The 15647-nt window shown below is 37.5% G+C and overlaps 1 protein-coding gene across 2 annotated transcripts in view; it reads right to left on the bottom strand.

The window, feature by feature from the left end:
- LOC107302465 (triadin-like) overlaps positions 1 to 15647 on the bottom strand; it is an 83512-nt gene that overhangs the window by 13752 nt on the left and 54113 nt on the right. For both annotated transcript variants that reach the window (XM_015831569.1, XM_015831570.1), the window contains exon 10: positions 937 to 972. In XM_015831569.1, the coding sequence (XP_015687055.1) occupies positions 937 to 972 (36 nt within the window). The remainder of the gene's footprint in view (positions 1 to 936; positions 973 to 15647) is intronic.

Raw genomic sequence — 15647 nt, 5'->3', positions numbered from 1 at the left:
CTACAGCCATGTGATCATAATTTGGACAGTTGGCAATTGTGGTTGTTGCAGCATGTGACCTTCCCAGCTGGCTTCCAACAAGCAAAGTCCATGGTCAAAGCCGGTTTTGCTTAATGACTGTGATCCACTTAACAACCATGGCAAAAAAAGATGATCAAAAGGGTGCAACTCCCTTAAACAACTGTCTTGCTTAACAATGGAAAGTATGTCCAGTAGGTCTAAGGACGTCCTACACATAGCTGAAAGCTCTTCAGCTTTCATTTTACAAGATGGCATGGGGCAATTTTAGGATCATATTTTCCCTGGTTAAATATTGCAGGATTCTGGAATGTCTTTATAGATTAGCCACTTGTTTCCTGCATCACTTTCCGAGAAACAGAAATGGCAAATGCTGCCAGGCTTGATAATTTGCATTTTTCATGCCAGGGACATTATTCAAGGATTAAAAGTCTTCAGACCTTATTTTATAGGAACCAGATACATGAACTCTTCTATCCAGCTCATGGCCACTAAGAAATACTCAAGTGACATCCCAATTGACATTTTAATCCCTATCTGCTTTTTCAAGATGTAATTTTTAAAAAAAAATGGAGAAAGGAAGAAATAACTGTCTATCACAAATGGGAACAGGGAACTGAAAATGCAGTGTGAATTGATTCAGAATAGAAGAAACTGCTAAGTCTAAACATGTCACTTTAAAATTATAAATGGTGTCACTCTTTCCATATTTGCATTTTCTTACAATTTCACAGCACAATTCTCTGCAGATCTACCCAGATGTAAATCCCGTTGAGTGCAAGTCGTCTTTTAACCGAAGAAGAATGTATAAAATGATATAGTTCAATATGCATAATTGGATATATCAAAGCAAACACTAATAACAGTGGAAAAATAAATAAATAAGGGTAAGAACATAATTATAAAAATAAGACTCACTTTTTAGGTCTTTGATGGAAATGGCTTCCTTTGTGTCTGTAAGAATATATTATAAAAGGCAATAAGTGCACTGTTACTTATTACCAGTTAGCACTGCTAAATGCTCTCACATATACACCACAAGCCATCCATTTATTTCATCATCACAGAAAATAAAATATATATTTCTCCAGGGAGCTGCACCCTAAGCTTTCTAAACGATGGGTGTTCCAACGTTAGAATCTAATTGGAATGCCAGAATGCAATCCTGGGATATGAAATAATTTATTCATTTATTGATCCTGCCTTTATTATTTTATAAATAACTCAAGGCAACGAATATACCTAATATTCCTTCTTCCTACCAATGGTCCTCACAATAACAATCCTGCAAGGTGGGTTGCGCTGAGAGGGACTGGCCTGAGGTCACCTAGTCAGGTTTCATGCCTAGAACTCACAGTCTCCTGGTTTCTATCCTGGTGACTTAACTAACCTAACTCTCGATAAAAACTTTACTTTGAAGTATTTGCAATTTTTCCCTTCCGGGGTAATAAAAGCTAATGACAGCTCTTTCAGACAAAACACCTTCCAGCAGTTTTCAAGGCCAGCTTCCATTTAGAAGCTGGCCTTGAATTTTCCCACCAAACTGTTTTCTTTTACTTGAATGAAGCTTATCTCTTTGGGATCCCTTGCTCTGATTTCTGCTCTTTAGGACTCTTGTGCCATTTTTGTAAGACCCCTTTCTTTCGTCTGAAGTAATAGAAAGCCTAGCAGTTTCCAGAAGAAACTCATGCATTATTAGGTATATGTATATTGTCTTTTGCTCTAAAACAGGGATCCCCAATCCCCGGTCCATGGACCAGCACCGGGCCATGGCATGCCAGAAACTGGTCTGCACAAACAAACAAGGCCCCATCCACAGGATGCAGGCAGTACATGAAACCACGCCACTTCCGGTCCGCAGAAAAACCTCTCTCCACGGAACTGGTCCCTGGTGCTCAAAAGATTGGGGACCTCTGCTCTAAAAAAAAAAGTTTGTGGATTAATCTTCTGCCTCTATCCACCTGTTTTCCAGAAATCGCTTCAAATCCAGCTAATTACCACCGAGATGAAATTAATCATAAAGCTCTTTTCGGTCATGAAGGTCTATTGAAGCATTCATAAATGCTTTACGGTTGCCAGGTATGGAAATTTTAAAAATGTCCTTTTTAGTTGATATGAATCATTTATCACAATTATCTGCTATTACTAGAAGCTATAAAACCCGAACTCACTGGCAACATTATGTTCAACAGCAGATGTGATCTACAACATGCTCAATTACAAAAGTTCTGATACATTGGGATATTTCTTTATGTTTTAGATAAGAATGTTTTTTTTTACTCAAATAGTTTTCTCAGAGAGAAGATTCATCCAATTCTGTTTCAAGGGTAGCTTGTTTTTCAAACATTCTAATGTTTAAGGATTATCATATGAGAAACTGATTTGTGTGTATTTATTTTCACTTAGCAATATATAAGAAAGTTTAAAACAAGAAACAAAACTCAGGTGAAGAATTAGGAAAAATCACACTGTTTTTTCTCCTATTCCCTTTTACTATTCATTCACAGTTACTCCTTGATATTTGTTTCACTATGTGATCAGTTCCTTATTCAATATGCACAGCAATTCTTCCATCAGTTTTCTGCTAAGGCCCATAATGAAAGACACTTGGGAACCTCAAAATGTGGGTCATGACTCCATTAATATACTTCAGGCAAAATGTGGAGTGATTCTGATGCTGCTTCCACTATGCATGAACAATCTTCGCAATCACAAAGCCGGAGCATTATCAAACCACAGCGACTTTGCCCAGGGAAAATAGGGGTCCAGAGCAAGTTTTCAGATTATCCTCAGTTTGCTTATGAAATCAAGCAATCTTCTCTATTATGGATAATGATAAAGTATTATTCCCTATATTGAACATCACTGATTAACGTAATGCATAGACACAGCACAAACAATACTGAACCAGTTTTGCAAACCTCTATGGTATTCAGAGGACTGCGTGCTGGGTTTGTGAATAATTGCAGAAATGATTTTTTTAAATATGCAAGGCATATGTTTTCAAAAAGGAAGGCTATGCTTTTCTGGACTACAGATGGTCATTAAGGAAAAAACAAGGTCATTTTTATAAATCCACCAAATGGAACATTTGTGGTAATAAACAAAAGGCAGCTATCAGCAAAAAGTAAGAATAATCGGCTTTTCCCCCCACAAAATAAGGTAAATATGTCTTAGGAGTCTTAATTATGGAGTCAGTGTTGATAGAATGTGAAAATCCTGAGAAAAAATGATGACTGCAGCTGAACAAATAGTTTTCTCCATACCTATATAAGGGACCCCATCATCAATGATAGATATAATTTTGATGATCAGCTGTTTATATTATAGGGCAATCTTCCCGAACCTCCATAACTAGGAATTTGGAAACCTGTAGTCTCAACACATCTGGGCTGGAGTGTCTGGTCATCTAGGTCAGAAGTTTCCAACCTCCAGTTTGTAGATCGGCATTGGTCCCTTGCATGCCAGAAACCGGTCTGCGCAAACAAGCAAAGCCCCATCCATGGGATGCAGACAGCACATGAAACCACGCCCCCTCCTGTCCCCGCAAAAACCTCTCTCCATGGAATCAGTCTCTGGTGCCCAAAGACTTGGGGGCCTCTGATTTAGATAACGAGGTGTGCTAGAATTCAAGAATTATTACACAAGATTTTTCAATGGATGGGCAAAAGGGAAAGAAGAATTCAAAATATTTTACCCATATATGAATCTGTACTTGAGACACATCATACAATCTATATAAGTTTATTTAATTTAAGATTGATTTCATGGAAAGATAGTTTGCTCAAAACAATGTTTGCTCATAAAAAGAGTCTCACCGCATTCAGAGGACATATTTGTTAATGAGCAATTTGATTTATTTTAGTTGACAAATCACTTGATAAATATAAGCTAACCATGGTATTTCCAGTTCTCTATTCAACTTCTAAAGACCAAGGTTTCCAGTTACATAGATGTAGAAAACTAACATAAGCACATAGACTTTGGGGCTTCCAAGAAACTAAATAAGCAGAAGGTTTCTAGATACAGTATGTCAGCCATATGTGTGAAATCATTTTCTGCATTTTTGATACATTAATGGGGGCTTTTAAACCAATACATCATGCATGGATGATACTTAATGTTCCATTTGCTGCCCCTAGCAAAATGTTCCAATGTGTTAAAATAAAAGCTGCAGCAGGTGGCATAAGCTCTCTAAAAACAGCTTTTCATTGGAGTATTTTGAGCAATGAAAGACAATTCTTAATACATCCTGGTCTCAGAAAGTATGGGCATCAGATGTCAAGTACTAGGTAACTGCGTTATTCCTACTCAAGGAATTAATAGCCTGGTAATTATCTAACCAAAGCCAGGAATGAATTAAAATTAAATCCATTCTATCATATTTTCAAAGCACCTCTGATTGCCACAAATCAAAATTCACACACCCAGAGTCTTTGGGATCCCGTGAAACAGCCATTTCCAAATGGAACCAACCAGCTGTGTTGAATTATAATGATCATTAGGACAATTTTTATTAGTAGATACAGGAATCAAAGGAAAACTAAGATACAATAGGATTTTGAATGTGTATCTGTTTAGATTGATATTAACAATTAAAACTAGACATTTGAAGTGACATTCAATCAGTCATTGTTTATTAAAGGCTTCTAAAAATGAAAGGTTCTATAGTTCCCCAACCAAGCACATCAAACCATACTCTCCAGGTATGATGGAAATGGTAGTCAAAATGTACTACACCAGCTACAGAGAAACAGTTTACAATATTAGCTTTCCTCACTCACTACTATAGCATCAGAATGTAAAATAGAGCTTATTGCAAGACCTTGAAAAAATAAGGAAGAAAGGAAGAAAGAAGGTACAAGGACAAATCATGCAGTAGAAAGATCGGTTGGAAGTGGGAGAAATTTCTAATGTGATTTACCAGATTCCCTGCATGGATTACCCTTGTCACTATGTAAAACAGATAGGGAAGAAGCTAACCACCAGATGACTTGAACACCAGCAAATGGTTAGAATAGGAAACCAGAACTCATTGGTAGCCTTGCACTGCAATGAACAAGGACATGCATTCAATTTTTCAGCTACTAAGATTGTTGGCTGAACAGAGACAAAAACAGCCAGAGAAACGATTGAAGCCTAGGAAACCGTACCCTTGTCAGTCAACAGCTTACCAGGTACTTAGGAGCCAAGGGCACGACAGCACAAGGAATCAACAATCAATGTCTTACTAGCAGGCCATCAACATCCCAATGTACAATTCAACGCTACACACAAACAGACACCACATACTAGAACAGCCCAGTGTACACATCCTGGAGATTGAGAAGTTGCCTCAGGGTGGACTACACCATGAGTTCAAAAGCTTGGAAGAACAAACCTCTGGTCCTGTTGACCGACTCAGTTTGGATCCTGCTGTAAGGCTACACTTACTATATCTGACTCATTCCGAGACACATCTGTTAGAGAATTTGTAATATTGGTGCTAGCGTCTCTTAATAAGTTTACCCCTTACATCAATTTCTTTTAAAAACATAGTTTATTTAACTCTTGCACTTACACTTTCACTTAGTTGGTCACACATACCCATGCACACACACTAAGAGGGAGATTGCCATTACTTCTGGTTATATTAATTAGGCTCTGCAAAATCTTCAAAAGTGATGCTTTCTAATATTCATTGATGTATACAAAGCACCTTTCTTTGTATCGTTAAACACCAGCATCTGTTTTCAGGCTTCATAATTTATTCTTGGATGACTCAGTACATGTGTGCATTAACAATAATTTTGCTTCATTTTTCCCTTGCATAAGAAGTAGCACACAAGCTTGGAAAAACCTGTTCTCCATCCCCCATACGTGTGGTTCTCTTCTGTGTGAGGGCTGAAGTTTTAGAAGAGACAAGTTTTTGTCTTTGCTCCTCTCACATATCCATTGAATAATATTAATTTTACAATACAGCAGTGACTTACAACTTGAATTACAACTTGTGTATCTTCTACTGCGGGTACTAGCAAACCTCATTTTTATCCAAATGACACAGACGTTTATTTGAATATATTCAAAATATTGAGACCTTCCCCTATCCCGGACACTGACCATATCTCAATCTTAAACTGTGATGTTAATCCTGTCCCTTTGTTTTCTATAATATAAAATGCCACCAGCTGCAAAACATTGAGGACACTAGGCAGTAAGGACAATTATCTTGATGTCATTATCAAGAACTATGGCTTACTAAATTTCCTTCACATGGAAAATGTTCTTGGTCACAAACACTTGCATCTTTTTCCTAACTGAAGGGTGTGGATAGTGATAATGTCACATTCTTTAGGCCAGGAGTTCAAAGAAAGTATAGCTGATTAGCAAGTAAAGACAGCTGATGAAATCTAAATTGATTTAATTGTTAAAAAGTAACTGGGAGGTTGTGCTATTCTTAGCATGCGAGTTATATTTGTCCTAAGTAATGTCAGCATAAGGCTTATCTTCAAGAGACGGCTGACTGAAGTCAACATCAGTGCATCACATTAGATTCTTCTCTTTCAACTACAAAATCCCCAATTTGGCCAACTCTCTACCGGGCTACATAGAAGTAATCTCCATTGATTTTTGATAGCCTTACTCCAAGTTACATTTATAAAATATTTGTCTATTTTTTATTTATTACATTTCTATGCCACTCATCTTGTTACCCAAAGAAATCTGGACAGCTCTGGCCTTCCTTAGTGAAGGTTTCAGTTTGCAATAACAAAGAAATATCCTTCTACTCTGCTATTGATCAGGCAGAGAACAAATAATATCTGAATTTGGTATTTTGTCTTCTTTTTTCATTTGCAATTGACTAGATTTCTCTTTATGTCAGGATTTTGCAGGACTCATTAAAGATTATGCTAAAATGCATTGCAGTTTTTACTATACTTATTAACCACCGGAAAAAGAATATGCAATAATTATTGGTTTCATGTATTGTATTCCAAGCTGCCTTGTTAAAGCAACAAACTTGCTTTGATCATGAAAAAAGCATAATGAAAGATGTTCATTCTATGCCAGAAGTTTAGCTCTTCACATCCTGCCTGTCACATCTATTCTGATTGTGCCCAAATGGAGGCAGGTGAATTGATCTAAGTTTATCTAAACATTATCAGTGAGTGTTGATATCAGATATATATATTGATTAGACCAGTTTATACTCTTTCAAAGTTGTTAAATGCAACCAGGTTGCTTAGGAAGCAGTTGAGCTTTTGGTCAAAAGGCCATTTGATGCAGCTCTGCAGAGTGAAATGACATTCCACTTCCTAGGTGCCCATGTTGAGGTGGTGATGGCGTTGTTTACATGCAGAAACATGTGCAGAAGACATTTCCATCAAGTGATACAACCCACTTTAATTGGGGAAGTTAGAGTACCTTTCACTTTCCCAGGATATCAGCACCCTGCAGCAACTAAAACTGAGACAGGCCTATTTGCTTGTGTGGTATACAGTGACATCTCCTTTTTATGTGACTGTCAGCATGAAAATTAAACAATCAGCAGCAACTACTTTAGAATGGACTTATGTTTAGAAGAAGAAGAGTTTTTGCAATGGTCCATATCCCTACACTTACAGCAAAATTAGCTGTAAAAGATGAACATCCTAGATTTTGACTCATAGGTAATGCAATTATTTAAAAACAGAAGACCATGAAGGGGTAGGCAATGTGAAATATCAACAACTATACATCAATTGAGAATAATTTAATACATAGTAGTATTAATTCAGACTTCTTGCTAAATGAATACATTTTAATTAATGAAATTTTCATTTAAGGGAGAATAGCAAGCTGGCAAACATTAATAACTTTTTCCTACAGTAGTGAATTTGTTTATGAATTATGCCTTTTTGTATAATTAACAGACTTATTGAGGAATACATGCATGATTCTGAAGTGCATTATTGCCTTTGATTAATCTGTACAACACTCCATCGTTATTATTTGACTCTGGTGCTAAGGTCAAGCAAACAGCAGATATTTTACCTAACATACTTGAATGTTTCTTGTAACAGCAATTGCTAAAATTCTCCAGAACTTTTTAACCTTTATATTAGCTGATGGACTTCTATTTATTAAGTGAGTTAATTAACAGTGTTAACAGAAAACAGAGTTATGGAGGCTTATGAGCAAGTAAGGTTTCAGATAGGTAGGGTCACTATAGATAATTCCTTTGATCTAACCTATTGAATTAGAATATGTTAATGTTCTAAGGGTAACAGTGGGAAGAAAACGAATTGTTTTCAATTGCAGAAGTTAGTGGTTTATCAGTTAGCCTAGAAGAGGGGTGGGGGAAATCACAATAATTTGAATGATAACTCTTCAACTTCAAGTATCAAGCATTCCCAAAAGCTGCTCAGTTGCCATCAACTCAGGAATGAAGATGAGCAATAAGCATCACAAAAGTTTTCTCAGTTGGATTCTTCTCCCCAACATATACCCTGCCAAACTGTTGTCACCATTTTCCCTGTGGAAAGGATCTCTAAAAAGAGAAGGAAGTTGGGTCAACTTCATTACCCAAACCTGCTCTGCTTGAGCAGAAGAGGACATTGTCATCAAATGCCTTATGGCAGGGGTGTCAAACTGCTGGCCCACAGGTTGGACGCGTCACGTGGAAGCCGCGCCCACCCCAGCTTTGGCAAGGGAAAAAAAGTTGTGATACATCACAACACATCACGTGACACGTTGAGTTTGACGCCCCTGCCTTATGGGAAAGGATCTCTTTTGTTTGTTTTCAGTAATAGTGATTGTATTTTTATTTGCAATTCTTTAATTCCTTTAAAGATTCCCTGAGAGGATTATTATTCTAAAAGAAGTGCTATAAAAATTATACTAAGTAGCAAATTATTAGGCAAACAGACAAATAAACAACTTTATTTTCCCCGTGAAATACTAGCCTCCTGCACAACAGATAATTTTTTGATAGGTTTGAGGTCTTTCAGATTCTGTACCTTTAGAACGAAGCAAAGCAAGGAATATCCTAGCTTCGTTTCAGTTTCATTTATATGTTAATGACATTGCTGAATTCTTAACACTTTCAGTCTATCATGTACCCAGAATGGCTACAAAAAATTGTTTCCATTGTACAAAAGAGATGCTGCAGTTCTATCCCAGACAAAAATAAGTGCAAGAAGACAAATGAGGACATTTTCCAAATTGTATTTTTTTAAAAAGCAAACAGTAATAAATTACAGTAATAGAGCAGTAAATAGCCTGTGCTTCATATATGGTATTTGAATAATCAGCTCAATGGACAAGTTAGATTTTTCAAATGTTTGGTCATGGGTCTTCAGTAATCAGAAGCACAGACAGTCCAACAGTAATATGTGCCAGGTTACAATTTTGCAGAACATTACATTTTTAATACATTCTGCTTACAAAAAGTCATGATTTTAACTTTCAGCATTGACATTCTCGTGATTTAAACCCATAGTTCAGTTATTTTATAGGGGTTTGGTTTTTTTTGCCAACATCTAGGCTGAGTTCTAAAAATTGAAATCAATTGCTCTTCCTTCCATTTAGACACAAATTTGGCTTAGGATATTTAATTATTGACATGAGAGCAGCTTGATGAAAGTCATTAGTTCAAGGTTCTGTCTTCTTGGCCCTTTACCACAGCGGCTATTAAAAGTTAAGCAATCTATTAAGGAAATGGCTCTTTGACATATCCAGATCATATTTGCAAGCCCTAACTCTCCTAAAATATAGAAGAACTCTCTCTAGAGTGGTACTGAATATTCCACCTTACTCAAGAGATGCTTCATAAGAATGCCATTATATTTTTGCGTCTGGGTACAGCAGAGCAAAATTATCAGCTCCCACATTTTTGTTTTGTTTGTTCTTTTTACACAGGTGTGTTAAAAGCGTTTCTGGAAGGAACACAAGATTTTTTTTCTTTGAATACTTGGAATTACTGATTTGGAATTACTGAGAATATGGAAACAAAGAAAGATTCAGTTAAAAGATCAAAGCCTAAATATTCAGCAAGTGACTAAAATGGAGGCAAGGGATGGGGGTGGGGAGACAAGGGGTAGCTACTGTACTGCCTTTTCAGAGTTTCTATGGAGATTCTCAGTCATCCAAGGTCATGGTTGTCCCAAAGGTGCTTTTTCAAAAGGCAGTTGGATTTTCTTTGCTTTGTTTGAAGACATTTCTCTTTTCATCCAAGAAGCTTCTTTAATTCTGAAGAAGTATTGACTACTGAAGAAGATTCTTGGATGAGAAGCGAAACATCTTCAAGCAAAACAAAGACAATCCAGCTGCCTTTTTTAAAAAACACCTTTAAAACGGCCTTTTCAGAGAGAAACACAGCAAGTATGTCAGCCTTGTCTTCTTGTCTCATGGAATATTTAGGGCCATGCCCATATTTTTTAACTCATTAAGAAGCTTTGGGATTTAGGGGACCAGCTGTTCTCCTTCCTATCAACCTTGTGGTGCAGAGAATGAGTGTCTGAAGTGGAAACCTTCTCTAATAAGGTGGGTTATAACCCTCCTCTATGCAAATAAGGTCTCAGTAAAGTCAATATCTTTCATCAATGAAATGTCTCCATGGATGAAAGGGGCTCCATAAACAGAAGCTTACTATATATGGAAAACTATGAGAGGAAAGTCCTGCTGACCAGCATTGAAAGTACCGTGCACATAAGAACTACTGAAGTCAAAGGGCTTTATTAGGGCTTTATTGATACCTGTAGCCCAGTATAAAGGCTCCTATTAATTACCTTCCTAGCTCAATACTTCTAAACTCTCTTCCCAAGTATGTATTCCATTATGCAAAAATAAGCAGAGTTAAACAAAGTCATTCCTATCAGCCTGCAAAAAATGAGAGGAATCCACAACAAACTCAGTGGGAAGAAGCTTGTCCAGCTTGATACTTACTAATCCCAGATATTTGCAGTCTATCATTGTAAGAGTTTATATGTATCTGTGATGGGTGGGAGAGAGAGGCTTGGGTGAGAGAAAATGGTTGGTGAGCATATGTGCAAATGCGGTTCAATAAATTTTACATATGCGATATCTTATTTTCCAGACAACTTTGATCAATAGCTATTAATTGAAATAACATTTAAATTTTTATTCTGGTTTTGTCCTTTTTTGGAGTATGGAATAAATGCATATATACTCAGTGCTTGCTTTCAATGAGATTTGGCAACCCTAGTTGACAAGAAAGGGGAGCTGGGTTCTGTACAATAATTGTAGGTGTATGATTTTTTTTCTTTGTACCTTTTTTTTTAGGGGAGGTAGGTTCATTTCTTTGCGGTGTTCCTTATTTTTCTAAACTATCTGATTTTCAAATGGTTTTTCTCACAGATTATCTTCATACAGTAAAAAATTGCAGTTACTATTGAAATACATTTCAACTACAGGCTACAAGTATTTTATATATGTTTATATCTGCTAAGTTGTCTGTTTACATTTTGCATATTACTGGGGTCTATGGTAAATTTCTGTCCACTGATCATCTGCAATCATTTTATAACACTTAAAATGGAGCCATTAAATTTTCACATTAAAAAGATGTAAGGTGACACTTTTAGAAAATGAAAACTACTGAAAAGTCTATTGGTTAAACCTGGTCATATATTTAAATAGTAATATAATTTGGAATAGCATAGAATATCTTCCACTTATTTCTTATAGTGTTTGTTGCTTCCCTGGGTCTCTTAAACCTGCCCGTTGCCTTCATGCACAATTTCACATGAAGATCAGTCTACATTTCAGCACTTGCAATTTTGCAGGGTTGAGTGAGTAATAAATGCACCTTCGGAGAAACGTCCCATATCTGTACACTGGATGCTGAATTTATCATTTAATGTTATATGTCTACATATCATGTCATATAATCAAAACCCTAGCTGCCAAAGACAAAAGAGAGAAAAATCAGAAACAAGGCATTTTGCCCTAACTTTTGAAGATACACTTCTTTTACCGGCGGTCATTCTGTGGTAAATTAGAGTGAGGTTTTTTTTAAAAAAACAAAAACAAAAACACTTGTTTTTTCACTCTCATTCATTTGTATAAAATAAACAGTAGCTATTATAAGAGAATCAGAATCAAAATCTAATTTTCGACTTTTGTAAGCAGATGCAATTTCTAACTGTGAATGAACAGAGGCATCTCCTTCTTTCTGTGTCTTCTGAATGTGTTTGGACTAATGTTTCTCAACCTTGACAACTTTTAAGATGTGAGGATTTCAATTCCACACACCTTAAAGCATGGCTGGCTGGGGAATTTTGGGAGTTGGTCCACAGATCTTAAAGTTGCCATGGTTGACCACATTAAAGCAGGTTTGGAGAGGGGGATAAAGTAGTGGGGAAGGGTCTACAGAAATTCTGTTGGAGAAGTAATGCTACCTGACTGGATGTTTGCTATACTACATTCCAACATCATGTGATAAAAGCCCAAATTAGTTGGTGGAGGATGAAAGGGAACCATTGTATGAATTCTTACAAACAACCTCCCCTCCTGTGCATGCCTAATCCTTATACTCAAATTTGAAATAAAAATAATCCTCAACCTACGACAGTAACTGAGCCCAGAATTATAGTCTTAAGTCAACTGTGGCCATTAAGTGAGTCACCATAGGACCAGACCCAACTTTACAACATCTTTTGCAGCATTCATTAAGTGAAGGAGGTGATAGTTAAGCAAATCCATTAGACCCAATGGGCATTAGTTCTGCCAGAAACTGGAAGTAATCCCTGGAAGCTGGCAAAAAATTATAGAAAACCCACAGTCACATGACTGCAGGATCCTGCAAATGGCTGTAAGATGAGGCAATTGCCAAGCACTCAAAATGTGATCACATGATGTAGGGGTGTGTTTTTTCATAACTTCGAAACTGGGGTTAAGTACCTGTGGGGGGGGTCTGTTGTAACTTCAAATTGTCGCTAAACGAGTGGTCATAAGACAAGGACTGCCCACAGTACAGCAGGTGATCCATATATCTTAAAATTCATGTTTACAGTCAATGCTTGTTTTAATAGATTAATAGGGGCTATACAGGAAGGTATATAATAGTCTAATAGGGGATGTCCAGTAAAACAGAATGTTTATTAAATCCAAATGCAATTTCACCCAGGGATATTTTATATTTAGGAGATGTAATTGTGGATATGCATATTTTTTCTTTTTACACAAGAGTAAAATGAGCATGGGCTTTTATGTTGCATAAAATGGCAAAGGGGATTTCTCACATACAGAGGCAGATGCCACACACAATACAGACACATTTTCTCTGTTGCATCCAAAGACCACTAACGATCCATTAAACCAAAAATTTACTGCAGTAGATTCTTGGACTCCTAACGAAGTTTGATGTGGAGAAATAAATAGCTGAGCCGTGCATCAGTAAAATCATATGACACAGCAGCAAGTGCAAAATGCTCAACTTATAATAGATCAATTAGTGACCGTTTGAAGTTACAACAGTACTGGAAAAAGTGACTTGTGGCCATTTTTCACTCACAACCGTGGAAGCAGCCCCACAATCACATCATCAAAATTCAGACACTTGGCAACTAACTCATATTTATGACGGTTGCAGCTGCACTAATTTAACAGCTGGCAAGAACAGCTGATTAGAACAATTAACCAGTGGAACAACCTACCTCTAGAAGTGGTGAATGCTCCAACAATGGAAGTTTTTAAGAAAAGACTGGACAGCCATTTGTCTGAAATGGTATAGGGTTTCCTGCCTGAGCAGGGGGTTGGACTTGATGACCTCCAAGGTCTCTTCCAACTTTATTATTATTATTATTATTATTATTATTGTTGTTGTTGTTGTTGTTGTTGTTGTTGTTGTTGTTAAGAAAGGTCGTAAAAAGGGGCAAAACTCATTTAACAAATGTCTCACTTAGCAACAGAAATTTTGGGCTCAGTTGTAGTGGCAACAAACAGCTCTTGCAGGACTAATCTACTTGTGATCTCAAGTGTGGGTGCAATTAAATACCTGGAGAACAATCCTATGAGTCTTGCCTGGCACCTGAAAAAGAAATCTTTATGCCCTTAGAACCCTTAAGGAAAGTTATAGTTTTATAATATATTATATGCTTGAGCTTTGAAAGAAATCTTTGCCACCAAGCAGTGATTTGCATCAAGAGTGTTATCACCAGAAGCTGCACCAAATGCTGCAGCAGATTTTTCAGCGATTTCAGATGGGTGCTTTTAGGGGACTCGTTTCTTCTTCCTGGAGGCTGATTGCTGTGATTGCTCATCTCTGAAGGAGGAAAAAGGCAGCTCCTGGAAGATGCCAGGGAACAACAGATGAGTCATGCAGCAAGCTTGGTGGGTAGAAGGTGGGAGGAAATATTGATGCTAATAGCGATGGGGACTCTTGACGACGCAGAGATGAATCCGTCTGCGCGGCATAAGCCGAAACTCAGACGTTTTGTACACCAGGGGCTCCAGATTGTCAAAATAAAGATTATGCTCTTCCCTGCCTTTGTCATTTGGTAACTCTAATTACCACAAAGCCTTTGACCTGACCTCCTTTTAATTCCAACCACTGGGAGGGTATTCATGACTGTAACATTATACTGTGATCCTCTCTGCTTGGAATGCCAAGACACTTAACTGGAGGGGAAAAAACAGTACCATCCTGGAAAACGCTAAAGCCCAAAGCAAATCATGGCTGCAGCCACAAGGGGTCGCCAGTGCTTCTTTTTTTGTATAAGCAGCACTCCAAGCTATTAATAATGTAATATGGACAACAGTTAGTTTCTTTTTGTTTCCTTCCCTCCCAACACACGAACAATACCAAGTAAAATGGTCACAGTCTCTCTCTCTCTCTCTCTCTCTCTCTCTCTCTCACACACACACACACACACACACACACACACACACACACACACACAAAACACACACACAGTGGGGGGATTCAGCCAATTCGTACCATTTCGGCAGAACCGGTAGCTAATTTTTTGCTGCCCAGGCCCAGAATGGACTTCCAGAAGCAGCATCCACACAGACAACTGGTTGTTCATATATTTCAATCCCACCACCGCACACACACACACACACACACACACAAAGACTAACAAAGGTGAATGTGAATGTGTGAGATATCAGTTTTGCCTTTTCTCCTCATTTCCCGTGTATCGATGGCCTTTGGAAAGCTGCAGAGGCTACCATTTAAATATCAGAGCCCTGGTGACAGTATGTGCATTGTCACACCCAGGCAAAAAGGCAGCAGGCAATGCAAATATAGCTTAGTCACCAAATCCCACAGAGACCAAGAAAAACACTTGACCCCGATGCAGCCTTTAAAGTCAGCTGATTTATGTTCCCTAGCCTAAAGCGTGACCCAGATCCATTGTCGCAAGTGTTTTTGTTATTGAAAAACAATATGTTGGAGAACAAATTCTGTAAAAATGCAGATGTTGGGAAAATGGGAGGAAATGTATTTATTGGGACAAAATGCATGTATTTTCTTGAGCAGAAATTGATTAAATTTGAGTAGAATTTGAGTAAATCCATTTGGTCTTTTGACTAAGGCACTAGGCTAAAAGCCAGAAGACTCTGAGTTCTGGTCCTGCCTAAGGTACAAAAGACAGCATCTACATGGAGGGAAGTGTGTAGTGGGGTGCCCCAGGGCTCTGTTT

The sequence above is a fragment of the Protobothrops mucrosquamatus genome, unplaced genomic scaffold, assembly GCF_001527695.2.
Source record: "Protobothrops mucrosquamatus isolate PMUCROS unplaced genomic scaffold, P.Mucros_1.0 scaffold_262, whole genome shotgun sequence".
Taxonomy (NCBI): Eukaryota; Metazoa; Chordata; class Lepidosauria; order Squamata; family Viperidae; genus Protobothrops; species Protobothrops mucrosquamatus.
Note: the sequence above shows the minus strand (reverse complement) of the source record. Positions and strands in the feature narration are given on the sequence as shown.